Source organism: Arabidopsis thaliana, chromosome 5 (assembly GCF_000001735.4).
Source record: "Arabidopsis thaliana chromosome 5, partial sequence".
In the NCBI taxonomy this organism is placed as follows: domain Eukaryota; kingdom Viridiplantae; phylum Streptophyta; class Magnoliopsida; order Brassicales; family Brassicaceae; genus Arabidopsis; species Arabidopsis thaliana.
In genome coordinates this window covers 25,953,839-25,979,768 of record NC_003076.8, presented here as the reverse complement: position 1 = coordinate 25,979,768, position 25,930 = coordinate 25,953,839, and the positions used below count along the sequence as shown (strand labels likewise).

The following is a 25,930-nucleotide window of genomic DNA, read 5'->3' as shown; positions in this document are numbered from 1 at the left end:
AAAGGAATCTATTGGTACAGGACCAAACACTTGCTTTGCTTTTCCTTTTTTTTTCGTCATCTTTGTTTAAGGGCCCAAAGATTCATCGAAATATAATTGGTTTGGGTCCTTTGATGCGTTCCATTGTTGATACCTTTGTCCTTTTGTGCTCTCACAAAATTAGTTTTTCTAAACTTTATTGCTTAGCTCATGTACCATTCACTGATTCTTCAATACTTTATCCCACTATTTTTTTTTTCTTTTGATGTAACAAAAGAGTTTTACATTTGTGGGGCTGTGTGGATTTTTGATAATTTAACTTTAGAATTGTACTCAATTATGTGCATCAGATCAAAGTAATAAATTTTGGTATCTTTGGAGTTTCTAACTCTTTGACTTATAATATTTCACTAAAAACAAAAATAAAAAGGTGAGAGGCAATGAGGAAATAGTGAGACAAGACAGTGCAGCTAAAAATAAGAAAGAGGCTATGTGTCCAAAAGTTTTTGGACAGTTTGGTGACGCATTCATCCATTTATACATGTCCGCACTAACTTTTGTCATGTTCCTAATGCTTATGATATATCACAATTTTGTTTTATGAATTGTTTTCTTCTTCTATATAAGGGATATATAGTCCGATTCAATCTAATTCAAACTTGAGTTTAAACCCGTTTAGCTTGACTAATCCAGTTCACAATGATCTAGATTTATACACAACCGGATCAGACTTTACAATGACAATTTTTTTCAAAAGTGGTAAATATCGATCCACATGTTTTTGGTCCATTATAAGATATTTATTATATATGTGATAAAACTTTCGCTATATAGAAGTGTTTCTGATTTCGTTTACCCGTAAGAGATTTTTATATATAAAGGACTGTCTGACTATCACTAGTATGAGTACATCTAATGATAAGACTACTAAACCGAAAACTATTCGTCTAGACAAAATTTGTCTTTTTTTTTGGGTATATAGGTAACATTTGAAAATTTGAATTCACTGGTTGATTACAAAAATACTTGCAAACTGTATCCATCATATCCAGGATAATAACATAATTTCGGGTAATTCTTCTAATAGATTGAAGCAATAAATACTTTAAACTATAATTTTGGGCATTGATTGAATAAGGGGCAAAAATGGGGGTATGAAAGTCGAACTTTGTTACGCAATCTCGGATTAAATGATTGTCTTAACTCTTAATCTATTTACAGGGTTACACCAATATGATTACCTTATATATAAAAAAGAAAAAGAATTATAATTACTAACTAAAGAAGATTATAAAAATAAAACAATATTATCTCTATAATTAGATTCTCCCATTCTTTTTCTTTAAATAACTTTGTTCTTCTTCTCTTCTTCCTCCCCTTTACTACACACTTCTTCTTTTTTCTTCAGAAAGAAAGAAAGACAGAGAGAGAGAGAGAAGATGGTGTTAGGAAAGCGTCATGGATCACTGATCAAGAGAACAACTAGCATGAAGATGATCACACTCGATACACCCACGATCTATGACGCATCTCAGCCGTCCGATCATCTAACCTTTCATCAACACCCTCACAATCCGATGGTGGTGATGGCTAGTAACTACGATGATTTCTTGAAGACTTGTAGTCTCTGCAATCGAAGTCTCTGCCATCATCGTGACATTTACATGTATAGGTACGATTTTATTTACTTTTTATTTTGTAAATTTTATAAACGTAATTAACCCTTCACACAATTTGAAATGATATGTTTTGATCATGGTTGTATGCTATATAGTTTTAATGAATATTTTTTTGTATATATTGAATCGTTTTTGTAGAGGGAACAACGCATTTTGTAGCTTAGAATGCAGGGAGAAGCAAATTAAGCTGGACGAGAAAAAAGCGAAAACCGGCTTCGTAACATCGAAGAAACCAATTCGTATTTAGTTGATCATCTATGATCTAAAATGATAACGATAGTTTTTCCTTATGAGTAAAATGAATATGTTTTTGCGTTTCGTGTACAAGAATGATGAAAATTAAGAGAGAAAAATGAGACTAAATGAGTGTAGTGATCATATAGTAATGGGACTTCATAAGCATGATTTGATTTGTTCGTGTGATTTGTTTCTTTGTGATGTGTAATATGTAATGTAATATCAATGTTGATGTATATTCAGGTGGTCTTCTTAGTTCTTACTACTTGTCGTAACATATAAAGATATTTAGTAAACGTACTCTGATTTTATAATATCAGATGGACCGTTTCTTAAATGGACTTAGAAAATAGAATTTGTGATAGTGATCAGTTCTGAGAAATTCTATAAATAATTGTATCGAATCTTGGGTGACGAAAACCAAAAGATTTTCCTCTCTGTTTTTTAAGTTGGAATTTCCAGTTGGCCGGCTAAATTCCTCCACTATTAAAAATTACAAAATAAATAATAATCTTATTTCTATAGAATGATTATCATCAGTTCTTTTCATCAAATAAACAGAAATTTATATATCCATTCTACAGTTATGACAATCTACTAAATACGAAAAGTCTTAGTATACTAATAACCGTGTATTCAATATTGGATATTGGTAAATTCAAAAAAAAACAAACATACACTAACAATATTAACAAAATGCAAGTTAGAGAGTTTCCGGATAGCCGAATGCTTTACATAAGGTGGACCATTTGACATTTGAGTTTTGGCTCGGATGTTTTATTCGCTATAGGTTTGCGAAATATATTTTGCCACGGACAATATACAAAAACCAAAAACTATAATCAAAAAACCATTTTAAACCAAACTAAACAACCATGGCCAAAAAAGGTAAATTGGTGACTATAATTGGACCTGAAAGGTAGGCCAGATATAGTGGGGATACTGAAAACGGGCCTAAAATCATGGGCTTACCATGTCTCCTTGAGTGTGCCAATTTTATGTTAGAAACTTCGGAGTGTGCCAATTTTTTTATAATACTTAGTAGTATCAGTGATTTCATGACATAGAGCATAACAAATTTAAAGTGAAAAATTTGTGGGTCCATTTAGATTTTTGAGTCTGATTCTTGATAAGATCTTGGATCTGGAAGATCAACGCTTGTACCACTTCAATATTATTATTATACGAATCATCGTATTGCAATAAACACTAGAGTTAAAATTTCATTGGTCTAAGCCTATCTAACCTAGTCCACATGTTATTTATAACCCTTCAATGTATATTATATACTATTAAAGTTAAGAAAGTGACAAAGTTTTGTCCTTTCGAATTCTGCAATGGATAATCTATGACCACTTACGCAGATCTAGAATAATCTTACGAGTGATACAACTATCAGTAAGAAATACAAAAGTAATTTCTTATGGATTACATAAATTATTATAATATTTTATCATCATAGTCCATCATAAGGATATATAAATACAGAGTCTTTGTTCAAGCAAACATATCAATCAACAATACCTCATCTTTGATTCTTGATTTGATTCGATTTAGTAAGCAAGAAAATGGGTGTTATGGAGAAGAAACTTCGTTCACTAAAATGCCAAGTGAGAATAGTAGAAGCAAGAAACGTAGAGATCAAGTCACAAGCTAGTACTCTGTTCGTTAGATTCTATCTCTCTGCAGGACACAACAGAAAGATCGAAGTAAACACGAGAGAGCTCTCTTCGAAATCAGACCAACTCATGTGGGATCAATCTTTTGGTCTGGAGTGTCAAGGGGACGAAGCAGCTGTCAAAGAATTGAAGCAACAGAGAGTCGTTTTTGAACTACGGAGGAAGAAAATATCGACGTTTCTTAGGAAATCATCTAAATCTGAGGTTGTTGGGAGAGGAGAGGTTTCTTGGGAATCGGTTTTCGAGTCGCCAGGCATGGAGATTGAGAGACTTGTGGTGATGGGTGAATCCAAAAATTGGGTTTTGGAAGATGAAAGACCTTTGTTGTTGAAGATAGCTTTAAAGGTCCAAGCTTTAGAAGAAATGGAGAAGATGCTGATCAAGAATGACAAGAAAACAGAGAAGCTTTGTTGTGTGTGTAGTAGTAGAGATTGCGGAAGCTGTAGTTGCTTAGATTATGAGGCTTTTGCTTTAGTTTGTGCTTTAGATTGTATTTAAAAGAAAGAAAAACAGATTTTGATTCAAATTTAACAAACTCAAACGATCATTGATAAATAGTTGCAGAACCAGTTTCACAACTCTTTTATTTAAAACAAACCATGCAGTAAGAGAAAGGAGGAACTCGAAAGTTGAAACAGTTTCAAGCATCGCCATGTCCGAGAAGAGCAACAAGCATGTCCTCATAGTCACCAGAAGTGTCTTTGGCGATAGCACGGTCCAAAGGAATGCTGTTTCTTCGCTGATATTCCTCTTTGATGCGTTCCATGTCAACTTCAGTTCGTGTAGTCACGACTCGGGTTAGTCCCCATTCGTCTGTTCCCATTTTGTTGATTGATAGACGAAGAACCTTCTCAAAATGCTTCTCAGGGTATGTCAAACATGTGATTACAGCTCTTAGTAGTTTCATGTAGTCATTGTCGTCCGACTCTTCCTTCAAGTTCTGCAAAAATTTCACTTCATATAATAAGCTTTCCGAACAAGATTTTGTAACATCAAATGAAAAAGCAGTTGGTGGTTAAGCTAACCTTGTTAATGGCGTTTCCATACTCGTTGTTGTAGTGGTTGAGTGTTGCACCGAGCTGTGCTTTGCTTCTTGTTGTCAAGATTCTGATGAAGTCATCGTCACTGTAAGATTTCTCTGAGACCTTCTCGTGAAGTATCTTAGCTTCAGATCTTGCAAGCATCATGTTCACATCATCTCCTTCATACCTGAAAGTGCTCACAAGAGGAAGCAAGAGCTATACAAAAGAGGACACACAAATATGTCAGAAACATGTGTCCCAAATACAAAACAAACAAGCAAGATTTGGTTTATTGAATGATTACCTTACGAAGGTCACCAGATGTGTGTTGCGCGACATCTTCCTCGATTGATTTCTTGTATCGAGCTTGGTAAGCTTGCTTGACCTTGATAAGCTCAAGAGCAGGCCTTGTGCAAGCGATTTCAACAAGAACCCAATTGTTCTTGGTGAACATCTTGGTGGATTCTTTAGCCAAATAAGCATCTCTCTCTGGTGGATCAAGAGTCCACAACATCACAGCTCTCTGTTACAAAAAAACACCAAATACAACAGTTTCACAATCCTAAATCAGTCACTATATCATTTCAGAGACCCCCAAAAGAAAGAAAGAAAGAAAAGAGTTAAAAATACCTCAAAGTCGCTAGAAAGCTCTTTGTCTAATGCTTTGAGAAGATCCTCATTGTAGGTAGCTGCATAAACGCTGCGGATCAAGCTGCGTTGTGCTGCGTTCCTGTGAGCTAGTATTGATATGATCAGCTTCTCGTTGGTACCCCATCCTGTTTCAGACCAAACCCAAAAAACAAACATTTTGTCATGTCACAAATCTCCCAAGGAGAACACAAAACAAGCATAATCTTGGTTCACTAAAGAACAAAAAGAAACATATTTTCATTATAATCAATCAATTAGGACATCATCGGACTGTATCTAATATAAGAAGACATGATCCTGATCTTGTGGTGGGACACAGAACACAGATCAGGTCAAACAAGAGTAAATCCCGAATCACCAATGTAGTTGTGATTAAATCAACAAACTAAATAATACTCAACGATGAGTATAGGAGAGTACTTAAGATATCAAAAATGATTAATCTTGTGATTAACGAAACCGATTACAGATTAGAGATCGTATAAGAAGAAACTAAATCCCGATCAAGTGATGAAAAAAAAAGAGAGAGACCTGAAAAAGCCTTGTGGAGTTGCTCGGCGTCATCTTCGGGAAGAGGAACATTGCTTGGGACTTTGAGAGACGCCATTGTTGGGATTAGTCTTTAACTCTTAAGATCTCTGCCTCTGTTTGTGTTTCTTCTGCTTTGTAATGAGACGAAGCAGACGCACGTCGTCCTACTTAAGTAATGTAACGGGAATCCCAAAAATTTATTTAAGTTATTGTTGTAAGGTAAAGCATTTAATAAAGATAATATAAAATAATTGAATATGGACATATTCTTCTAATCAATATTTTGATATCTCTTTGATTTTTTCCACTTTTAACAGCTGATTTAATTGAAAAGAGGAAATATATATATATATATATATATATATTTCTTTTTTTTCCCCTTTTATGCTAAAATGAATAAAATATTTTAATTGGGTTTAATGTTAAATGAATCAAAGCTGAAAAAGTTTATAAAGTAATCCTAGCAAAGTAGCAATTATGCAAAGTATTTTTTTTTTTTCAAAACCAGGCTGTAATAAAGTTTGTAAATAATTCAAAAGAGATATTATACCAAATATCAAATTAAATTGTTTTTAAAACTAATAAGTGCAATTTGAAACTAATAAACAAGAAACTGCGAAAACCAACTGTGTCAAAATAAATAAATATGACTCAACATAAATTATTGACTAGTAGTACATTTTTAATAAAACGTGGGTTTGGGACTGTAACTTATATGATTCAGAATGTGAACGGGCTCATTTGACTATGTTTCTCAATAATATGTCCAAACAATTTATTTATTTTCGTGTGTTTGCAAAAATTCTAAAGGGAAAGCGATGATGATAATGAGTTCACACTTTTACTTAATGATGTTGAAAACTAAACTTAAAAATCATGATATTGGAACAGCTATACCTAGACCTAGAGAAACCGGTGATCGATATAAAACAATTATACATAAGAAAACGAGATTTTCATTTCTTAATTTCTTATGTTTGTTAATACGAAAACGACAGAGAGGATTCACGACTTCACGTGGTTGGCTCTTTAGCTAAATCTGAAGGGGAGCAGTTACTTCGTCTACTCAAATTTCATAAAATATAATTTGAAGGAAAAAAAAGTCCATACACGAGTAATGAGGTTAGGTCATCTGTCTTTTTGAAATAATAAATACGAATCTGAAAACTTTTATCCCACGTTCATTAAAAAACTTTTATAAGCAATGCGCGTAAGAAAAATAAAAATAGTAGATGAAGAGCGACTCCGCTGGGGATCGAACCCAGAATCTCTGGTTTCGTAGACCAGCGCCTTATCCATTGGGCCACGGAGTCTTACTTGCTTGACTTATGTGTGTACTAGATATATTGTACATATTATAACAAATCCTGCGTTGAGTAACAACAAACAAGCCAGAACATGCACAAAAACACATTGCAGAAAGGCCAGGCTTTGAAATCAAACAAGTTCGGATTCATCAAATTTAACGTCTAAGAAACTGAAGTATCATCTAGGGTCCAAGACTTGTCTAACACAAAAGAACGACAAAAAATGCAGAAACTTAGGTACAAATGTAGACAACGTGTATCACTTGCACTAACTGGAGATCCATGGAATCTCCAGCTAGAAATGGACGAAGCTTTTATTCATTGATCCCTCTAGAAGATAACGATCTCTCTGTGTAGAAGAATAAAACATTTGCTTATATCCTCAATGCCTGTAGTGTTGTTCTCTTATGTTCCATTCTTAGGAAGAGGATCTACTAAATCCGATCCAGCCTTAGCAGCAGCAGCTGCTTTATCCTCTTCATAAGCTGCAACATGAACTCCAAGAGCCGCACGGCCTGACGGATCAAGATTCTTTGACCAAGTTGCATCCCATTCTACAGCTTTCGCGGTACTGCAAGCTATACTTGGACCTCCTGGTACAGTCGCTCTAGCAGCACTCTGCTCAGGAAATACAACAAAACAAATCAGCAAAGCAGAGACGTTTATGTGAGATTTTGAAAATTTATGGCATTTTATTACCTTCGGGAAGAACTTCTCGAAGATGGTTCTGTAGTAGTACGCTTCTTTTGTCAGAGGTGTGTTATCCGGGAAGACAAAGCTTGCGTTTGACAGCATAGTATCAGAGACCTTTACCAAGAAAAATGGAAGTTTATGTCAAAAAACTTCCAACATTTATCGGGAAATTGCCTTAATAAAAGACATTTCTTACATGTTTATTTGCATGATCTTTCAGACCATCTATCCAGCTATACCCAACTCCATCACTAAACTGTTCTTTCTGTCTATATAGAATGTGCTGAATTCACCAGAAGATGAGAAATTTTGTTAGAACATTATTAGTGAAATTACAGAGTTTATCGAAAAAAACTGCAGAGAGGCACAAAAACAGCTTTAGTTATTTGTAAACAAACCTTTGGTAGATAAGGTCGTTCTTCATCATCAAAGGCATTGCGTAGCACCCACTTCTCGATCCTTCCGAGATCAGGCTTGATCAACTTCCACTCTGGATCGATGCTCATTGCAACATTTAAAAATTCTTTATCTAGGAAAGGCACACGAGCTTCGACACCCCACGCAGAAGTTGATTTGTTAGCTCTCAAACAATCAAATTGGTGGAGAGCTTTGATCTGTATGTAAAGAAAAGCATAAACAAGATTCAGTGAGGGGACAAAAGCAGATCAGCAAAGTAAGTTGACAAGGAAATACCTTTCGGCATGTTTCTTCATGAAATTCTTTCTTGTTGGGAGCCTTATGGAAGTACAAGTATCCCCCCAGTATTTCATCAGAACCTTCCCCAGAAAGAACCATCTTTACACCTAAAGATTTAATTTTTCTGGACATAAGAAACATTGGGGTGCTAGCTCTTATTGTAGTAACGTCATAAGTCTCAATATGGTAAATGACTTCCTCTATCGCGTCTATCCCGTCCTGGAATTATCATTAGAGGAAGATGTTAAGTCGTCTATTTTGAAAACCATGAATGATAATGGATCTGTATGACTATATCAAGGAAATTTTATACCTGAACTGTAAACTGAAACTCGTGGTGGCGTGTTCCAAGATAGTCAGCAACTTCTCTGCCAGCTTTAAGATCTGGCGATCCCTGAAAACAAAAAATAGAATACATAGTTAGAATCTTGAAGGCGCCTTTTAAGAAACCTGATATTGAGCTTGAAGTTTTAAGACCTGCAAACCGATGCAAAACGTGTGCAATTGTGAACCCCATTGACGAGCAGCTTCTGATTTTTCCAAATGGCGTAATGCTACTGCAGCAACGAGAGACGAGTCCAATCCTCCAGATAGGAGAACTCCAAAAGGCACATCAGTCATAAGTCTCTTTATTACAGCCTGAAAAAATGTCAAATTAAAGAAACACATTCGTAGTTCCTAAAACTGTTCAGCAACTGCAATAACCGTTGCAACAAGACTGAACATTTTGAAGAGAATATATCTCCAAACATACCTTCTCGAAAGCATTGCGCAGAACTAAAGGATCATATGGGGTTGAAGGAACCTGCTCATTGTACCACGGAGGATTGTACCACCTCCTAAGCCCTCCTACAAGAAAGCAGTAAAGACATTTCATGAAACTTCTACATCATAAAAATGCCTAAAGTTTATTACAAAAAACCCACCAGAATAGACTAAATGTGTATTTGTTTAAACGGTATACAAACCTTGTTTACTTGAGTAGATGTGGCCAGGAGGAAAAGACATAAACTGTTCACAATCATCACTAAGCGCTTTCATCTCCGAAGCAAACCAGACAGAACCTATAAGGGATTTAATTAAACATTAGAAAAGTAATTGATTACAAAAGATAGCATAAGCTTAGCCTTATTGAAGTGAATTGCTTAGGAAAACGTTAGATCACATACCATCAAGACCCCATCCAATGTAAAGTGGAGTGATACCAATAGCGTCCCTTGCAGCAATAAAACTTTTGTCGCGAGTATCAAGAAGGACAAACGCGAACATTCCATCCAACATGTCGATAAATTCCTCTCCATGTTCTTCGTACTGCAAGACATAAGATTCAACAACAGAGATATGCTCAGTTACTTCTTCACTAATTGGCCAAATTCAGATCTATGCAAAAAAAAAAAGTCCAAAAGATGGAAATCCAGAAACAAAAAATCAGTCTTTTCCCAATAACGGATACTTACAAGATGTGCAATCACTTCACAGTCACTACCAGTACGGAACTGATGAGACTTAAGCTTTTCACGCAAAATCTTGTGGTTGTATATCTCTCCATTTACCTGACATCATAAGCAAATTTAATTTACCCTTCAGATGACCAGCAAGGAACAAAGGCCAACACTTTGACACATTTATTTACACATGATACTAATTGACATTGTTTGAAAGACAAGAGAAAGTACAGTGACAGCGACGGTCTTGTCTTCGTTATAGAGAGGTTGGTCTCCTGAAGTAGGGTCAATGATGGCTAAACGCTCATGGGCAAGATAACAATCTTCATAACAATGGAGTCCACTCCAATCAGGACCTCTGTGCCTCAATCTACACAAAAAAAAGTAACCAATCTAAACATCAATTCGGGTCTATCTATGATTCATCAATTGAGTAAACGCACACATTTCCTCTAAAAAAGTTGAAACCTTTATTCCAAATTATAAACGATTCTTCAGTAACATTGGGCAGGCTTCATGATTGATTCAATGGAAACAGAAGAGTACCTGCGAGAGAGTTCGATGATACGAGAACGTTTAGCTTGAGAGTTGTCGATGCAACCAAGAACAGCGAGAATCCCACACATTGTGTTAGAGTGGCAACGAAAACAAATAACAATGGCTTCACTCAGAAACTGATTATTAGAATTTATAGGGTGGCTTTCAATCACGGCCGTTGATTTTGACTATTTATGATTTTTAACCCTAATCTTTTTAGTGTTTGTTTGTTACTCATTTTTGTGATTGGGAGAGATTCATATCATCATTGTCACGAGGTCCATTTGTTTTTTTGTCAATTACTTTGGATTGGAACTTAATAACGTTTTGGCCTTTCGCGTTACGAAATCACGGATTGAACGAATGCAACTATGGCTCATTATTCATCTTTATGGCTTGATCAGTTTTGAAATCGCATTATTATCTCGTATGATTGGTTTGAAGGCTTTTAGTGGATGCTATATTCCAATTCCATTGTTGCTTTGAAGAAAGGAACAATCAAGTTATATATGATTTGCTATGTTCTGACATTGTAACCTCCTTACATTCTGCTTTTCATTTCCACTAATCACATGGTTTCATATCAACATGTTACATGTTATGTCTTCTTAAGAAGTGGATGTGATTGAGAAAACATAACTTGTAGATTTTCTTATGATTTTTTTTTTTTTTTTCAACTTATAACTTTATTTAGAACTTAAGAGTAATCGTTGTTTACATATGGACTCAGAAAATAAGGACAAGAATGAAACAGAGACCATTGGGTATTCTCTTTGATGGCTTGTTTGGCTAAGAAATCCGCACATCCGTTCTGTTCTCGATGTTTGAAAGAGAATTCTATCGATTCAAAACTTGGTATCCAACTTTGGATGGTATCGAGAAAGTGTTGTAGCCTTGGATTAGATGACTTTGTGTTTATCATTCGGGTGATGGTTTGGTTATCTCCCTCAAAAATAACCTTCTTATGCCCGAAGCCATAGGAAGCTTGTATAGCCCAAATAAGTGTTGAACACTCTGCCTCCTCCGTCGTCATACGACCTTGAAATTTCCCCATACCACACTCGATCACAGTACCTTGAGAGTTCCGAAGGATCCAACCAAGTCCTGAAACTGTGTTTCTTTCATGGTGCGATGCATCATAGTTGCATTTTAATTTGTCTCTTCCCGGCGGCGACCACTTGGTATTACGAGACGGATCTGCATTCCTGTTCCCATTTTGCTGCTCGTTTGTCATTGTATTGTCCAACCATTCCTTGGTGTCATTGAGAGCCATCTCCACTGTAGTTTGGAATTTTGTTCGCGTGTGGTTAAAGACTAGGTCGTTTCCGCTCTTCCATATTCTCCACATTAACCAAAAGGGCATAAATCTTGTAACTCGATCCACCCTTGAATCATTATGCATTTGAAAGATGATACGCAACTTCTCTTCCGGTGGTATTCCATTGTCACATAATTGGGAAGTTTGAAAGCCTGCAGCTCTCCATATCATTTCAACCCGAGGACATGAGAAGATTGTATGGTCATTTGTTTCCAGCTCCGTGCAACATCGCGAACAATACGGGTCCACGTTTATGTTCCGACGTCGTAGATTTTCGGCAATACCAATAGCCCGGGATGCATATCGCCAGAGAAAATGTTTTAACTTTGGTGTTATGATTTTTTAATGTCTACTAGATTGTAGTAACTATCAATACTTCATAATATTTTTACATTTATAATTACAAAATTTGGTGGGGATTTTTTTTTTTTTTTTGTAATCTAGATTTGACAAATTTAATATGGATAAATTCTTGCAAAATTTCCCAAAAAGTGTTTACTTAGCAAGGATTATTGTTTTTACACTTGTCAAACAAATACGACGGCGTTTTGTAGTTCATCTCTTGAGAAAACGACGTCCAATGTAGAAAAAGTGAAAAAGCGTTCTTCAAAGCACAAACCAATTCTCGACCAAAAGATCAGAACAAAGCGAAGGCGGATTTTCTGGATTCTCGACGGCCGGAGATTCATGGCGACGGCTAACGGAGCAAAGAGTCCGTCGAGTATGGGCCCTAAGGTTTTGTTTTATTCCATATTGCTCACACTTCAGTACGGAGCCCAGCCTCTGATCTCCAAACGCTGCATCAGGTACGGTCTCTTGCAACAACCTATGCCTCTTAAATCTCTGATGTTAGTGATAGCCTTGTTCATATTCGCTGATTTCGTGCGCTTTTATCGGGAATTGCGAGATTTGGTTGTAATTAGTCTTATGTAGCGAGTAGAGATGGAGTTCGATTTCTGGGCATCTGTTTTGTTGGCTTTCTGCGAATTGTGGTTGAGAATAGTGTTGTAAACTTACAATTTCGAAGTTATATGCGACGATTGTGATGTATTCTCGTTGTTCCTGTGGAAAAAGACATGGTCACTGTTAAACTAAGCCATTTTCTAAAGTGTTAGAGAGATGAATTTGAATCTACTAGTTTGCTACATTGATGCCTTGAATATAGCTTTTCATCATAGTGTTTTAGTTGTTCATCTTGGTTTTGTAGGGTACCGTGTAACCTTTCGCGTTATCTAGTACTCGATATCGAGTCACTTTGCCTAATTTTGCGGCAAAATGCCATGGATATTTAGAACTAGTAGACTTGTGTTCACTAGTCCATTTGTTTGTTTCTTCTTAAACAGTTAATAGATTGTCTCTATCATGGTTTGGTCACTTTACCGCATTATTGTTTTTGCAGAAAGGATGTTATTGTAACTTCATCTGTTTTGACGTGCGAGATTGTTAAGGTACTGGATCTTTTTTTTTCCTTTCTACTTTCGAAAATTTTGCATTTATGAAATACTGTTTCATGCTTCTGCTGTATGTTCTTTTTTATAGGTCATATGTGCTCTGATTCTCATGGCAAGAAATGGTAGTTTGAAGGGATTAGCAAAAGAGTGGACGTTGATGGGATCCTTGACAGCATCAGGACTTCCTGCAGCCATATATGCACTGCAGAACAGTTTGCTGCAGATCTCATACAGGAGTCTTGATTCCTTGACATTTTCAATTCTGAATCAGACGAAAATCTTTTTCACAGCATTCTTTACTTTCATAATACTAAGGTAACCTTTATTTTTCTTGTTCTTATGGTCTTGTTTTTGATAGGATGCTTGAAATTTTGAGTTTGTTGGATTTGTATTTTCCTCAGCGAGTGCCTACATCACATTTTTGAATTAGAGATTTGTAGTGTGATTGCCTGAATAACTTTATTTGGGCTGCTTCTCTGCTCCAACGTGATACCTACCATGTCTTAATAGTGTGATTGCCTGAATATCTATTGCTTGAAAAGTGTTTAACACATCATCTCGAATGACATCTTGTAGGCAGAAGCAATCAATTCTACAAATAGGAGCCTTGTGTCTATTGATCATGGCAGCAGTCCTTCTAAGTGTTGGTGAAGGCTCTAACAAAGATTCAAGCGGCATTAATGCGGATCAAAAGCTGTTTTATGGAATTATCCCGGTCTTGGCAGCCTCTGTCCTGTCGGGTTTAGCCTCTTCTCTGTGTCAATGGGCTTCTCAGGTCATCCAGAGTTTACATATCATATTCCAATAAAAAATCTGTACTTCAATTCATTCGTAGCCTAAACTGTCTTACCGTTTACAGGTCAAGAAGCATTCATCATACTTAATGACGGTTGAAATGTCTATCGTTGGAAGCCTCTGTTTATTAGTAAGTACTCTTAAATCTCCAGATGGTGAAGCGATTAAAAAATATGGCTTCTTTCATGGTTGGACTGCTTTAACACTGGTAATAAACTATCTCTTTTTTTTATCCACAAAACAATTCTTTTGATAGCAAAACAGTGAATTCTGATTGTTTGTATGCACTGTGACTGTTGTTATAGGTCCCAGTAATAAGCAATGCTCTTGGTGGGATTCTTGTTGGCCTAGTTACATCACATGCCGGTGGTGTAAGAAAGGTAAAACAAAAAAAAACCCTCCCAGACTGATATTACACAATCAAAAGCTGAAATATGTAATGTCGTTATATCACTTTGCAGGGATTTGTGATTGTGTCGGCATTACTTGTGACGGCGCTACTTCAATTTGCGTTTGAAGGAAAACCGCCATCATCGTATTGCCTAGTTGCTCTTCCTCTTGTGATGAGTAGTATCTCAATGTACCAGAAATACCCATACATTGACAAGAAGAAGAAGAAGGTGTAAGAAAAAGGTTCCATTCAGAGAATAGCTGCTAGTTACAACAATGAGATATCTTAATGCCATTATTATTAACTAAGTAGATGATAGTGTGATTCTTGGAGCATTCAAAAGACTTTGTAGTATATTTACATTCAAAGATGGAATGAGTCCAATTGAGTTTAAGTAAGGCCTATATTAGGCCCATAGCATACGCAAATCAACCCATTGATTACACTATTAACAAAAAAAAACACATGATGTATACAGTTTTGAATAGAATTATATAATTGGCGGTACGAATATAAACGCGATTCAATAGCCAAAAGGGAGAAGAAAAGAGAAAGAGAGGCGAGGATGGGAGATTTAGGAAAAGGGTACAAGCTAGTGTTCTTGGGGGATCAAGGCGTAGGGAAAACGAGCATCATCACTTGTTTCATGTACGGTAAATTCGACACCAGTTATCAGGTTCGCCTCTTATCGATTCCAACAACACTTTATGCATCATGTTTTTTTGTCTTGATCATCGTCTCGACAACAATTGTGCCTTGATACGTGTGAATCTGAGGATATTAGACTCAATAAATGCTTCAAAATTGATCAATTATCTCTGTCCTGTGTATACCGCTTTTCTTTCGATTCGGAATCAATCAAATAAAATACTTGTTCGAAGTTTAGGGTTTTTATGATTTTTTTGTGAATTGCAGGCAACAATTGGAATAGACTTTTTGTCAAAAACAACGCGGTATGAAGATAGGACTTTTCGTCTGCAATTGTGGTACAAAAAACTGTCCCTTGGGTTGGCTCTGTAGTCTGTACCATTCACTCAGCTCCTTATTCTAGCTATGAAAATGTCTTCGTGTTTGTGTTGATTATCTTGTAGGGATACTGCAGGACAAGAGAGATTTAAAAGCCTAGTACCAAGTTATATCAGAGATTCTTCTGTTGCTGTTATTGTCTATGATGTTGCCAGTTATGCGACTTATTTACTCTATAACAAAAAAATAGTTTCATAACCACTCATCATGCTCGTTTTCTTCTTACAAAAGTTATATATGTGCAGGTAAGCAATCATTTATAAACACCTCCAAGTGGATCGAAGAAGTTCGTGCAGAAAGAGGCAGCTATGTCATTATTGTTCTTGTTGGTAACAAAACCGATCTTGTTAATAAAAGGTATAACTATGTCCATTAAAATCAAATCAAAAGATAGCTTCTTCATTTCACAAACCCCATATGATGTTGTGTGATGTGATTGATTAAACTATAGGCAAGTTTCGATAGAGGAAGGGGAGAATAAAGCTCGTGAGTTTGGAGCTTTGTTCATGGAGACTAGTGCTAAAGCTGGATTCAACATTAAGGTAAACAAACAAAAACACACACACACAAGTCAATGTGATACAATATTCTCTTTAACTTGGTTGCTGTTTTGCTGAGTGCAGCCTTTGTTCTGTAAGATTACATCGGCGTTACAAGGAAACGAGGCAGTTTCTTGGACGAAACAAGAGGATTTGGTGGATGTGAATCTAAAGCCACTCATGTTTTCATCTCAGGCAAATCATCAACAAGAAAGCAATTGTTCTTGTTAATGACATTATTATGCTTACAGACTCAATCAGCAACTCATAAAAATTGGATAAATCCTTTGTTGTTACAAAGAAATGAAAGATCTTTATAGTTGGTGTGATTAGACTAAATGTCTCTGTAAACATCGGTTTCTAACTTGATTTAATAAAATAATCTAAGGTCTCTACAAAATTTTGTAATTTGCTACATTAAGGTAGTAACTATATGATTAAAATACTGGAAATGTGTAATCAAAAAACTCGTTGTAAGAAAATGAATGATGACGTGTCAACCATTTTTATTCATGGTCACCAGAAAATAAATAGAGAAGAAAGCATTTCACTTTTTCAGCAAAACCCAAAACCTGAGAAAATTTGCTCTGCCGCATAAACGATGTTAGTGACAAGGGACTATTGAATCAAATCTCAGTTTTGTTCTTAGCTTAATTTGTTTAAATTTCAAATCGCGACCCATTTTGTTTCTGGACCTTTGTTCGTCTGTTTATTCTGAGCATGAAAAAGGGTTTTAGGGTTTAAGCACAATGTGATTCGTGATTTTGGTTGCTTTGTCGCAGATTTCCAGTGATGGGTTTTAGATCGGTTTATCAATCTCTCACGGAGTTATTTCCACAGGTAAAACAAGCTCTTAATCATTATCTCTGTTTCACTCATGATTGTTGTGGTTGCAAAGCCACTGGTTTGTTTGTTTTTGTTGTTCGTTGTTTCTTCATGAAATCAAGTTGAGTAGTTATTTGGTATTACTATATTTGATCCAACAGCGAAACCAAGAAAGCTATCTGTATTTAATATTTCAATTAATGTTATTTTATAGTATGAGCAAATGATTGATGGCAACAAATCTCACGTGCTACCAAATGTTGTTGTTGAGTTCTGCTGTTTCATTTTGGTGCTTAAATAATGTCACATTGTTTTTATTATACATTACAGATTGATCCAAAGATTCTAAGAGGTGTTGCAATTGAGCACCAACATGATGCTGATGAAGCTGCCTCTGTTGTTATCTCTGAGATTTTCCCTTTCTCTTCCCCAAATTCCACTCAACCTCACAACAAGAACAAGACCAAGGTTTCCGACAATCCCCCTAACTTGAAAGGTATACTTGTTCTATAGTATCTGTATGACATTTTGAACATTTCAGGCTTGTGGTTACTTGCTCCACCTAGATTAGCACCATTCTCTTTCAACACTGATCAAAGTCGGTTGTTGGAAATGCAGTAAAATGTGACGATGGGAGTTTGTCTCTGTCTCAATGGCTTCAACCATCTAAGCTTCCACATAGTTACCTTGCTTTGCTCAACGAAGATTCTACACCTGATGTTAAACCTCCTCTCGATTACGTCGTGGAGAAAGTTGTTCTGCCAAGTCGTGGCCCTGCAACTGGTCTAGGAGGAGGGATCCGAACCATGTACTCTTCTGACAACATTGGTGGTTCTTCCTTGGTGAAACCCTCTATTCGTGTACAAAGCCGCACCAACAATGAACTCTCTGTAAGTATCTCATAACATCTCTACTTTTTGTCTTTTCTTTCGATTTTACATCCTTTGGCGGATCTGAAAGTAGTATAATCTACTTGCATATATTATATCAGGGAAGCAGCAGTAAGGTTCCTGGACGTAGACGATCCTCTCGCAAGTCTGTGCAGCCTTGGTCCCCAGACTACTCTGAGGTCAAGTTTCATCACATTATTTAAGTAATGTCTGATCTGGAAAGTCTCTCTTTTCAGGAGCTAACACTTCTGTTTATTGTATCAGAAGCTTAGAAGTTGGAAAAAACGGAGCAACAACAACAACCGTGACTTCTCACAGCTCTTTGACAATGACATAGATGTACCCTCGACACGATCCAACAAATGTTATACCAATGAGCGTGTAAGTATCACGTATGATGATTCCATCTGTTGTTTGATGTTATATGAACCATTGGTTCTACGTTTTATAGGAGCGCAAGCAGAGAATTGCCGATAACATCAAGGCATTAGGGAAATTGCTCCCACATAAAGTTGAGGTAACATTGTTAGAATTATATATTTCATATTTTTGCAACCAGAGCTTGTCCACATATAGCTTATGAGAGATTGAATCTTAATTGTTGATTTTATGTGATCTTGTAGGGGGATAACCATGAATTGACACTGAATGCCATGGTTGATCATGTTAAGCTTCTGCATCTACAGATGAAGGTATTGTCTTGCTTCTCCTATCTTTTTTCTTCTTTCTCAACTTGTTTATTGAGGACAAATAGGTTTGATAGAGAAAGCCAAATCCAAACCAAAAGCTCCCAATCCAAAACCTGACATTCTAAGTTATTACGTATATAGGAATTAAGTCGAAGCAGGTTGGGAGGAGAACCAATATCTCATCCTATGGCATTCATTGAGGTAATACATTTATGTATCTGAAGCAAAGATACACGATATAGTATATGTTTGTTTCTTAGAGTGAATGTGTTGTTTGTGATAGGGATACGGTCACTACATACATCACGAGCAGACGATGGCAAAATCTCTGGAGGAAGTAATGGAAGATCTGCTTACAAAGGACTTTGATGCTGCGGCTAACTTGTTGGAGAGCAAAGGCCTTTACTTAACGCCTTTGTCCTCTGTCCAAGGCTCCTGCTGACTCCTCTCACAATCTCAAACACATGGAATCAAAAACAAAGTAAAAAAAAACTTTTGACCACTCTTCTGTTTAGTATAACAAACTAGGAGATGGAATATTTTGTCTAATCAAACTCTTATCTTGTGAGTTCTTCCAATGTCTGATCATGAAGAAATGTATGCATTCTATGAAGAAAGAATTATTTTTGTCAAAATAAACGAAATATAGACGATGACGTGTCAACCAATATTGGCATCGTCAGCAGAAAAAAAGCACCAAGTCACACACTTTAACCAAAACCAACCTAAAATATTCTCTGTTTTAGTGTGAGAGAGAGAGCGAGAGATATGAAAGCTTAAAGCTTTGAGAAAGAGCAACTACTGTGTGTATAAACTATCAATATTATTAGTCTTCTCGTCTTCCTTAAGATCCCAACAGCTATTGAATCCAATTTGTTCTTGGGTCTTGTTAAAAGTTTTCGACTTTGCTCAATTTGTCGAATTTGCCATCGAAAATTTAGTAAAATGCGTGGCCTTGATCGATGGATAGCTGAAGCAATCAGATCAGAGTCATTAGATCACAATGGTCAAATCATCTGCGGTGGGTTGTTTCTCGAAGAATCTCTTCCTTCCTCGTCTGTCTCTTTTCTTTCGTCGAAGGATTGTTCCGTCAATTCGTGTCGCTTCAGTCAAAAGTCGAGTTTTTTGAAGTTTAGGAGACGAAACGGGACCAGGGAACCTCTGTTTCTGTCTGTTAGTTTATCGATTAACGAGAGTAATGGTGAGGAAGAAGAAGGTGAAGGGTATAATGGTCAAAACGGCTTTAAATCGGAGAAAGGTTCGGTGTTGATCGGTGGTGGTCAAGAATCTAAGGAGAAGCGTAGGGTTAAGGAAAATGGAGCAGGAGCTCTCAACACAACCAAGCATTTATGGGCTGGAGCTTTTGCAGCCATGGTTTCAAGGTCTCTCCTTCTTCTTTACTTATTCTACGAAACTCTTGAGGTCAAATGAGATTGAGTGTCAGTATAAAGTTGTAGACTTTAAGTGTTGGGGTTACTTACTGATATGCTTATTTGAGATTTTGTATTGATTTGGTTTGTTGTAGTTTGGTGGCTCATTGGGTTTTGGTTTGAGCAGAACTTGCATTGCACCTCTTGAACGGATGAAGCTAGAATACATTGTTCGCGGAGAGCAAGGGAATCTTCTTGAACTCATTCAGAGGATTGCAACAAATGAAGGGATTAGAGGATTTTGGAAAGGGAATTTGGTTAATATTCTCAGAACTGCTCCCTTTAAGTCCATCAACTTCTATGCATATGATACATATAGAGGTCAGCTTCTGAAATTGTCCGGGAATGAAGAAACGACAAATTTCGAGAGGTTTGTTGCTGGTGCAGCTGCCGGAGTAACAGCTAGTTTGCTTTGTCTACCACTTGATACTGTAAGTGGAATCACAACAAAAACTTCATTGAGCTTCTTTTACCATTCTCTGGAGGTTCTTTAGCATTACTTTGGTTTTGAATTGCAGATAAGAACGGTTATGGTGGCACCCGGTGGAGAAGCATTAGGTGGTGTAGTTGGTGCATTCCGTCACATGATTCAAACTGAAGGTTTCTTTTCCCTATACAAAGGTCTTGTACCTTCACTTGTTAGTATGGCTCCATCGGGAGCTGTGTTCTACGGTGTCTATGATATTTTAAAATCAGCTTACCTTCATACACCGGAAGGTAAGAAACGGCTTGAACACATGAAGCAAGAAGGTGAAGAACTTAATGCTTTCGATCAACTCGAGCTTGGTCCCATGAGAACTTTGTTATATGGAGCAATCGCAGGGGCTTGCTCAGAAGCAGCAACATATCCGTTTGAAGTTGTGAGAAGGCGTTTACAAATGCAGTCACATGCTAAAAGGTTAAGCGCAGTGGCTACTTGTGTGAAGATCATTGAACAAGGAGGTGTTCCTGCTCTATATGCTGGCTTGATTCCCAGCTTATTGCAGGTTTGATTCCTTAATACTAGTCATAAATTAATCTCTTGAACCAGCTTATTGCAGGTTTTACAGCTTTGTGAATTATCTCACTATTGCAGGTTTTGCCTTCCGCGGCAATCAGTTACTTTGTTTACGAGTTCATGAAAGTTGTTCTGAAAGTAGAATCATCCGCATAAGACAATAAGCAATGAGAAATGACACAATTACTGCTGGAGCTGCTTCAGAGGAGAGTTTTTTCGTTTTCTTTTTGGGGTTTACACTGATTCGTGTAGTTTTTCCACACTTCATCGAAAACAGATAAGAGGTTGTGAAACGTTTTTTTGCAAGAAATAATAAGATTTGGGTAAAAATCCAATTTGGTTTCCTGTGTTCTGATATATAAACCTTGATTTAAACATACAACAATCACAGAATGTTTGGAAGAATGCCATTAAGACAAGAAATCAAATGAAAATAGATTCTCTTTCGCGAAGATAAGTCTTCATATCTAAAATCACAACTGCCTTAAAGACATCAAGCCAAGACCACACCATACGAGTCTCTTTGAGTTCTCTTTACGGTTGCCATCCATATTGTTGGTTTCTAGCACCACCCATAGGGTTCTGACCTCTTCCAGAGCCACCAGATCCACCATACTGACCACCACCTTGTGAGTAGTTGGGTGGTCCAACACCATAGCCACCGCTAGGTCCTCTAGGACCGGCGCCATATGGTGCACCACGACCTTGTGGAGGATATGCTCCGCTGCTGTAACCTCCACGGCTCTGATTATTATAACCACCAGTCTGGTTTCCGCTAGGAGGGTACCGGTTTGGAACAGGTGCACCACCACGGGGCTTTCCTCCATAGTAATGGCCACCAGCAGGTATTTGGGGTGGTGGTGCGTTGTTGTTCATAGGGTGGTTTGGTCCAGCAGGCCAAAGTGGAGCGGCATGAGACTGGCCAACACCGTGTTGCTGTGGAGGTAAACGAGAATGTTGCTGCTGTGGATGCTGCAGTTTCTGTTTTTTGGCTGCTTCCTCATTATGACGCATCTGTTGCCGTTTTTTCTTTGTCTGGAACTCATGTGATGATTCATATGTCGGTAGACTGTTGACATAACACAGTTTCAGTACAAGCTGAATCACTCACTAATTGTTCTTGATCGTCATTTGTGATGTATGATGAACCAAATGGGTTTTCATAACAAGAAAGTTAAGAGAATTTGATTACCTCTTTGGATCACATGGCAGCGGATCAGTCCAAAAGTACTCAGCATCAAGAGCATCCTTTGCGCATATTCTCTGTACCAACAGACAGGAAAATGAAAGGACTTAAATGTCTAGACCAAGGCTCTTAATTCTCTGTATTAAAAATTCTTTGGTACCTGAGATGGGTCAAGTACCAACATTTTCTCAAGTAGTTCAAGGGCATGGCGATCAAAGCTATAGCAGAAGAGAAAAGGACCAAATGAGATCTCCTGGATCAAAGTAACTGTTGCATAAAAGAGTCGCAACTACATAATGGTTTATACTTACTGTCTGTAGATCTCCCTTACGCGTCTCTTTAAGGGCCGAGATGATTTCATTTGGTTATACCAAGGCATCTTGGAAACTCCAGGCCAGTTGCTTTCATCAGGTGATCCACAAAGCTCATAAATCTTATTCAATTGTTCATTCTGGAAAGAAAAAAATATGACTAAAACGCTAAGTGGAAACATCATCAAAGAACACTGTAATAACACACACCACGATAATCATAAGATGAAATCCTGACCTCAGTTTTCCCAGGCAAGATTGGTTTTCCATTCAAAAGTTCAGCAAATATGCATCCAACTGACCACATGTCAATCGCTGGTCCATATTTAGTTGCACCAAGTAACAATTCAGGGGGCCTACAGCAATAAACAATGCATAAGTAGAGAAAAAGCTGCACGTATAAGCAATACTTATTCTTTGTCACTTTTTTGTATATAACTTCAAAGTTTGTAGGCATACATACCTATACCACAAAGTGATGACACGATTTGTGAGGTTTCCAGTATGATCATGAGAATATGACCGAGCAAGCCCAAAATCCGCTAGCTTTAAATTTCCCTCATTGTCAATAAGTAGATTCGAACCTGCACCAATATATTATAGGTTAACTAGCAAATAAAGACAAGAGAACAAAATGGTCAACAATGTATTTTGGGATATATTCACCTTTTATATCACGGTGAAGCACTTGATTCACATGACAATAGTGAAGCCCAGTCAGCAGTTGCTTCATGTAACACTTTTTTACATATGTTCAAATGTCAGACAAAGTCGGAACAATAAGGGTTTTTGCAAAGGCTACTACAACAAGGTGTCTAGCCATGCAATACCTTTATCTGAGGAACCGTAAATCTCAGTCCAGGACGATCAGCAAGTCCAGTCAAGTCATGATCCATGTACTCAAAGACCATGTAGATTCCACCCTTGTATTTGTTATTATCTAAAATTGAAGAAAAGCAACAAGCTTTAGGCCGTAAGCAGTTTAAATAGATCTCTCATAGTCGCATCTAAGTTGTACAGAAAATATTTCGATCTTGAATAAGTTTCACTAACCTGGCTTTCCTTGATCATCCCTATCTCGACCTTTTAAAGACAAAAACAGTCACAAAACTCTACATATCAAACTTAACACCCCTTTTGACAAAATTTCTAAAGCAATTACAAGCTAAGATAAGAGTTCCTTATTACCTGGAGAAGTAACAATCTCTTTCAAATGGATGACATTTTCATGATGCAGCTTCTTCAGAATTTTGATCTCCCGGATAGCGGTTATCGGAAACTCCATGCAAACAATGAAAACGGAAATATAAGTCATACGAAACTCACAAAAATTTGCAACTTGTCAAAGCTAGTACTGGTAGTTCAAATGTAGCTTACCCCTTCTCTTTCATTGTCCATACGGATCTTTTTCAGAGCCACGATTTCACCAGTTTTAATTTCTTTAGCCATGTACACTTGGCTGCAAAACCAAATTTTAATATATGAATCTAAACACCATCAAAAGAGACAGCTTCAGAAGTTTATTGCAACATATATATATATATATATATATATATATATATATATATATCTACCATACCAAGAATCTGAGAATTCCCAAATTCAATCAACAAAATCGAATTTATTGAGATAAGAGGCAAAGTTAAAATTCCTCAAATCAACAATATATGGATCAATAACTATATATAAACGTTTCACAATCAAAATTGTTTCAAAAAAACTTATATATCAAGTGGCCCTAGCGAAATCGTTCAAATTTGAGAAATTTCAGTCTTGAGCACGAGTACTCTGACAAAACCAAATAAATTGGAATCAAGGAACAAAACCCAGAAAAAAAAAGAATGGAGAAGAATACCCGTAAGTTCCTTCACCAATCTGTTCAAGCTTCTCGAAGCAATCGACACTACGAGATCCCCAAATCGGTGGAGGCTCCTCTAGATTTAACTGCCCAAAAGCCGCAGCCGCCATTATTCAACCGAATCTGAAAATTACCGAAGAATTCTGCAGCTTCGCCCTTGTCGCTCCTCTTCTCGCCTTCTTCTCTCCGGCTATTCTAAGGTTTTAGCCCTACCTTACAGTGTCGGCTTCGCGGAAAAACCTAAGCTTTTTTATCCGGAATCAATCTCTGGTTTAAACCGGTTATTACAACGAACCAAAATCAAACCGGTTAAATTCATGAGTCAAATTTTTAAGACGCTTTGACAATCTTGAGTTTTTGCTCAAGTGCTGAAATAGAAAAAGAATCGCTTCATATGAATCCCATTATTATATGAGAAGCTTCAAGCTCGTAATAAAGGGTGATTTAAGAGTTACTTCCAAATTATAATGTTCAACACAGTTACGGATGAGCGAAGTTTGGATACAATGACAAAATTTCAAGTTTGGACTTGTGAAATCTACAATTAGATCTTGATACGATCAAGTAGCGTTTCATCGACTAAACACACGCACTTGTAAGCAACCAGCAGTTCCTCAGCAATCTCATCTCCAAATCTCACAACATATTTCTCTAGAAAAGCTTCCTCAGTCATCTCAACAATGCCAACCATGTTCTTCTTCTTCTTCTCCTCTTTTAACAACAACCCTTTTTCCCTCAAGATCTGCAAAACTTTAAGCCTAGGAATCACCCTCTTCTCAAGATTATACGACAACACACAAGGACGTTTCGCCAAAGCTTCCCTCTCTAACCCCATTCTCTTCAAGTAAAACTCAAACCCCAGTGTAAGCTTATCTTCTGAGCACCGGATCAAACCTGGAGATCTTCGTATAATATCTGTTATCTCATCTTCAGAGAATCCATTAGCCATAAACAACTTAACCTTTCGATCAAACGTTTTCTCGCTCAAAGAACTTAACGAGATAACAGCGTGCACAAGCATCCTCGAGTTCAAAGTAAAACCAAGATCCAAAGCACGAGAGACATATCCTCTGAGTTTTTCCTCAGAGAGATTGAAGATTCTTGGCTGTCTTCTAAGTAAAGAAGCAAGCTGAGACCCAACAATTCCACAGGTTTCAAGGTATGAGATGTTTGGTAAGAGAAACAAGTTAGGGTCTCTACTGAGAAGAAGCCAACCACATCTACTAAGAATGACAGGAAGGTCTTCATGTTTTGGGGCAACAATCGATTTCAGAATCTCAACGGTAGGAATCAATTTCTTCACTAGACTTACACCAACGACTGATGAGTTTTGAGAGACGAACTTACCAAGACCAGAGCCAGTAAATCCAATATCTTTAAAGAATCGAAGTTTGGGTTCTAGAATTTTCTCCACGTTGTAGAACATCATTCGAGGATGGACCCGGATCGATTTCTGGATCTGGGTATCGGAAAAACTGTAACTTTTAAGCATTTGAATCACTGACCGAGGTTGTTCTAGGGATTTGAGGTTAGGGTAACGCATTGCGATGGCAATTGCTAGAGGTTTCTGGAACCCATTGTCCCTGAGAAACTCGACGAACGCTGGATTTGATATCGAAGCTGGTGTCGCATTCGAAGAGAAATGATGCAACGAGAGAGCTCGATCCCATCTCCGACCAAACTTTCTGGAATTGGAAACGAGAGAAGCTAGAAATTGCATCTTGGAAACGAAAGTTTAGGGTTTTACCAAAGCTTATTATTTTGTACA

At 37.1% G+C, this 25,930-nt stretch overlaps 11 protein-coding genes and 1 non-coding gene across 20 annotated transcripts; 6 read left to right on the top strand and 6 right to left on the bottom strand.

Moving 5' to 3' along the window:
- Positions 1 to 1,329: 1,329 nt before the first annotated feature.
- On the top strand, positions 1,330 to 2,274 carry AT5G65040 (senescence-associated family protein (DUF581)). Its single transcript, NM_125903.3, has 2 exons — positions 1,330 to 1,651; positions 1,797 to 2,274. Exons 1-2 carry the CDS (start codon positions 1,419 to 1,421, stop codon positions 1,903 to 1,905), a joined length of 342 nt encoding a protein of 113 aa, NP_201309.1. The 5' UTR covers positions 1,330 to 1,418; the 3' UTR covers positions 1,906 to 2,274.
- A 1,138-nt stretch (positions 2,275 to 3,412) lies between these two features.
- Positions 3,413 to 4,072, top strand: AT5G65030 (nitric oxide synthase-interacting protein; the record flags this gene model as incomplete). The annotated part of the gene is made up of 1 exon (NM_125902.2): positions 3,413 to 4,072. The coding sequence occupies exon 1, from the start codon at positions 3,464 to 3,466 to the stop codon at positions 4,070 to 4,072; it is 609 nt and encodes a 202-aa protein (NP_201308.1). The 5' UTR covers positions 3,413 to 3,463.
- ANNAT2 (annexin 2) lies at positions 4,043 to 5,965 on the bottom strand. Of its 2 annotated transcripts, NM_125901.4 has the most exons (5): positions 5,779 to 5,965; positions 5,227 to 5,372; positions 4,901 to 5,119; positions 4,600 to 4,812; positions 4,043 to 4,514 (listed from the first exon to the last, which is right to left on the bottom strand). In NM_125901.4, exons 1-5 carry the CDS (start codon positions 5,852 to 5,854, stop codon positions 4,215 to 4,217), a joined length of 954 nt encoding a protein of 317 aa, NP_201307.1. In that variant the 5' UTR covers positions 5,855 to 5,965; the 3' UTR covers positions 4,043 to 4,214. The 2 variants fall into 2 exon arrangements, with proteins under 2 accessions (NP_201307.1, NP_001154798.1); NM_001161326.2 differs by having other exon boundaries at positions 4,048 to 4,514; positions 5,227 to 5,801.
- Positions 5,966 to 7,018: 1,053 nt separating this feature from the next.
- On the bottom strand, positions 7,019 to 7,091 carry AT5G65015. The gene has a single exon. It is a non-coding gene; the product is annotated as a tRNA-Arg (tRNA).
- A 102-nt stretch (positions 7,092 to 7,193) lies between these two features.
- On the bottom strand, positions 7,194 to 10,734 carry ASN2 (asparagine synthetase 2). Of its 2 annotated transcripts, none has more exons than NM_180941.3 (13): positions 10,466 to 10,734; positions 10,151 to 10,289; positions 9,932 to 10,027; positions 9,644 to 9,785; positions 9,443 to 9,538; positions 9,229 to 9,323; positions 8,952 to 9,113; positions 8,788 to 8,868; positions 8,472 to 8,693; positions 8,177 to 8,392; positions 7,975 to 8,061; positions 7,785 to 7,892; positions 7,194 to 7,703 (listed from the first exon to the last, which is right to left on the bottom strand). In NM_180941.3, exons 1-13 carry the CDS (start codon positions 10,543 to 10,545, stop codon positions 7,491 to 7,493), a joined length of 1,737 nt encoding a protein of 578 aa, NP_851272.1. In that variant the 5' UTR covers positions 10,546 to 10,734; the 3' UTR covers positions 7,194 to 7,490. The 2 variants fall into 2 exon arrangements, with proteins under 2 accessions (NP_851272.1, NP_201306.2); NM_125900.2 differs by having other exon boundaries at positions 7,194 to 7,706; positions 10,466 to 10,579.
- Positions 10,735 to 11,130: 396 nt separating this feature from the next.
- AT5G65005 (Polynucleotidyl transferase, ribonuclease H-like superfamily protein) lies at positions 11,131 to 11,945 on the bottom strand (the record flags this gene model as incomplete). The annotated part of the gene is made up of 1 exon (NM_001161325.1): positions 11,131 to 11,945. One exon carries the CDS (start codon positions 11,943 to 11,945, stop codon positions 11,154 to 11,156), a length of 792 nt encoding a protein of 263 aa, NP_001154797.1. The 3' UTR covers positions 11,131 to 11,153.
- A 374-nt stretch (positions 11,946 to 12,319) lies between these two features.
- AT5G65000 (Nucleotide-sugar transporter family protein) lies at positions 12,320 to 14,840 on the top strand. 2 transcript variants are annotated; one of them, NM_125899.4, is made up of 7 exons: positions 12,320 to 12,580; positions 13,174 to 13,222; positions 13,314 to 13,540; positions 13,802 to 14,000; positions 14,085 to 14,228; positions 14,326 to 14,400; positions 14,482 to 14,840. In NM_125899.4, exons 1-7 carry the CDS (start codon positions 12,462 to 12,464, stop codon positions 14,644 to 14,646), a joined length of 978 nt encoding a protein of 325 aa, NP_569004.1. In that variant the 5' UTR covers positions 12,320 to 12,461; the 3' UTR covers positions 14,647 to 14,840. The 2 variants fall into 2 exon arrangements, with proteins under 2 accessions (NP_569004.1, NP_974995.1); NM_203266.2 differs by having other exon boundaries at positions 12,376 to 12,580; positions 14,085 to 14,400; positions 14,482 to 14,803.
- Positions 14,841 to 14,856: 16 nt separating this feature from the next.
- RABH1a (RAB GTPase homolog H1A) lies at positions 14,857 to 16,382 on the top strand. 2 transcript variants are annotated; one of them, NM_125898.2, is made up of 6 exons: positions 14,857 to 15,087; positions 15,327 to 15,397; positions 15,503 to 15,591; positions 15,683 to 15,794; positions 15,889 to 15,979; positions 16,061 to 16,382. In NM_125898.2, the coding sequence occupies exons 1-6, from the start codon at positions 14,977 to 14,979 to the stop codon at positions 16,205 to 16,207; spliced, it is 621 nt and encodes a 206-aa protein (NP_201304.1). In that variant the 5' UTR covers positions 14,857 to 14,976; the 3' UTR covers positions 16,208 to 16,382. The 2 variants fall into 2 exon arrangements, with proteins under 2 accessions (NP_201304.1, NP_001190616.1); NM_001203687.1 differs by having other exon boundaries at positions 14,931 to 15,087; positions 15,327 to 15,418; positions 16,061 to 16,368.
- Positions 16,383 to 16,510: 128 nt separating this feature from the next.
- On the top strand, positions 16,511 to 19,037 carry AT5G64980 (transcription factor). Of its 2 annotated transcripts, NM_125897.3 has the most exons (10): positions 16,511 to 16,579; positions 16,759 to 16,816; positions 17,132 to 17,297; positions 17,420 to 17,691; positions 17,793 to 17,870; positions 17,956 to 18,072; positions 18,143 to 18,208; positions 18,315 to 18,383; positions 18,522 to 18,581; positions 18,664 to 19,037. In NM_125897.3, the coding sequence occupies exons 2-10, from the start codon at positions 16,769 to 16,771 to the stop codon at positions 18,820 to 18,822; spliced, it is 1,035 nt and encodes a 344-aa protein (NP_201303.1). In that variant the 5' UTR covers positions 16,511 to 16,579; positions 16,759 to 16,768; the 3' UTR covers positions 18,823 to 19,037. The 2 variants fall into 2 exon arrangements, with proteins under 2 accessions (NP_201303.1, NP_001332139.1); NM_001345660.1 differs by having other exon boundaries at positions 16,534 to 16,816; positions 18,664 to 19,025.
- A 68-nt stretch (positions 19,038 to 19,105) lies between these two features.
- AT5G64970 (Mitochondrial substrate carrier family protein) lies at positions 19,106 to 21,744 on the top strand (the record flags this gene model as incomplete). 3 transcript variants are annotated; one of them, NM_125896.3, is made up of 4 exons in its annotated part: positions 19,106 to 19,762; positions 19,938 to 20,241; positions 20,329 to 20,796; positions 20,886 to 21,744. In NM_125896.3, the coding sequence occupies exons 1-4, from the start codon at positions 19,326 to 19,328 to the stop codon at positions 20,961 to 20,963; spliced, it is 1,287 nt and encodes a 428-aa protein (NP_201302.1). In that variant the 5' UTR covers positions 19,106 to 19,325. The 3 variants fall into 3 exon arrangements, with proteins under 3 accessions (NP_201302.1, NP_001331262.1, NP_001331263.1); NM_001345658.1 differs by having other exon boundaries at positions 19,906 to 20,241; positions 20,886 to 20,963; NM_001345659.1 differs by lacking the exon at positions 20,886 to 21,744 and having other exon boundaries at positions 20,329 to 20,802.
- CDKC2 (cyclin dependent kinase group C2) lies at positions 20,774 to 24,395 on the bottom strand. Of its 2 annotated transcripts, NM_125895.5 has the most exons (13): positions 24,160 to 24,395; positions 23,682 to 23,763; positions 23,493 to 23,583; positions 23,358 to 23,387; positions 23,135 to 23,244; positions 22,971 to 23,043; positions 22,768 to 22,888; positions 22,543 to 22,660; positions 22,305 to 22,444; positions 22,154 to 22,211; positions 22,000 to 22,070; positions 20,878 to 21,876; positions 20,774 to 20,786 (listed from the first exon to the last, which is right to left on the bottom strand). In NM_125895.5, the coding sequence occupies exons 1-12, from the start codon at positions 24,270 to 24,272 to the stop codon at positions 21,342 to 21,344; spliced, it is 1,542 nt and encodes a 513-aa protein (NP_201301.1). In that variant the 5' UTR covers positions 24,273 to 24,395; the 3' UTR covers positions 20,774 to 20,786; positions 20,878 to 21,341. The 2 variants fall into 2 exon arrangements, with proteins under 2 accessions (NP_201301.1, NP_001078797.1); NM_001085328.2 differs by having other exon boundaries at positions 23,493 to 23,763.
- A 171-nt stretch (positions 24,396 to 24,566) lies between these two features.
- On the bottom strand, positions 24,567 to 25,925 carry AT5G64950 (Mitochondrial transcription termination factor family protein). Its single transcript, NM_125894.2, has one exon. The coding sequence runs from the start codon at positions 25,880 to 25,882 to the stop codon at positions 24,707 to 24,709; it is 1,176 nt and encodes a 391-aa protein (NP_201300.1). The 5' UTR covers positions 25,883 to 25,925; the 3' UTR covers positions 24,567 to 24,706.
- Positions 25,926 to 25,930: the final 5 nt, after the last annotated feature.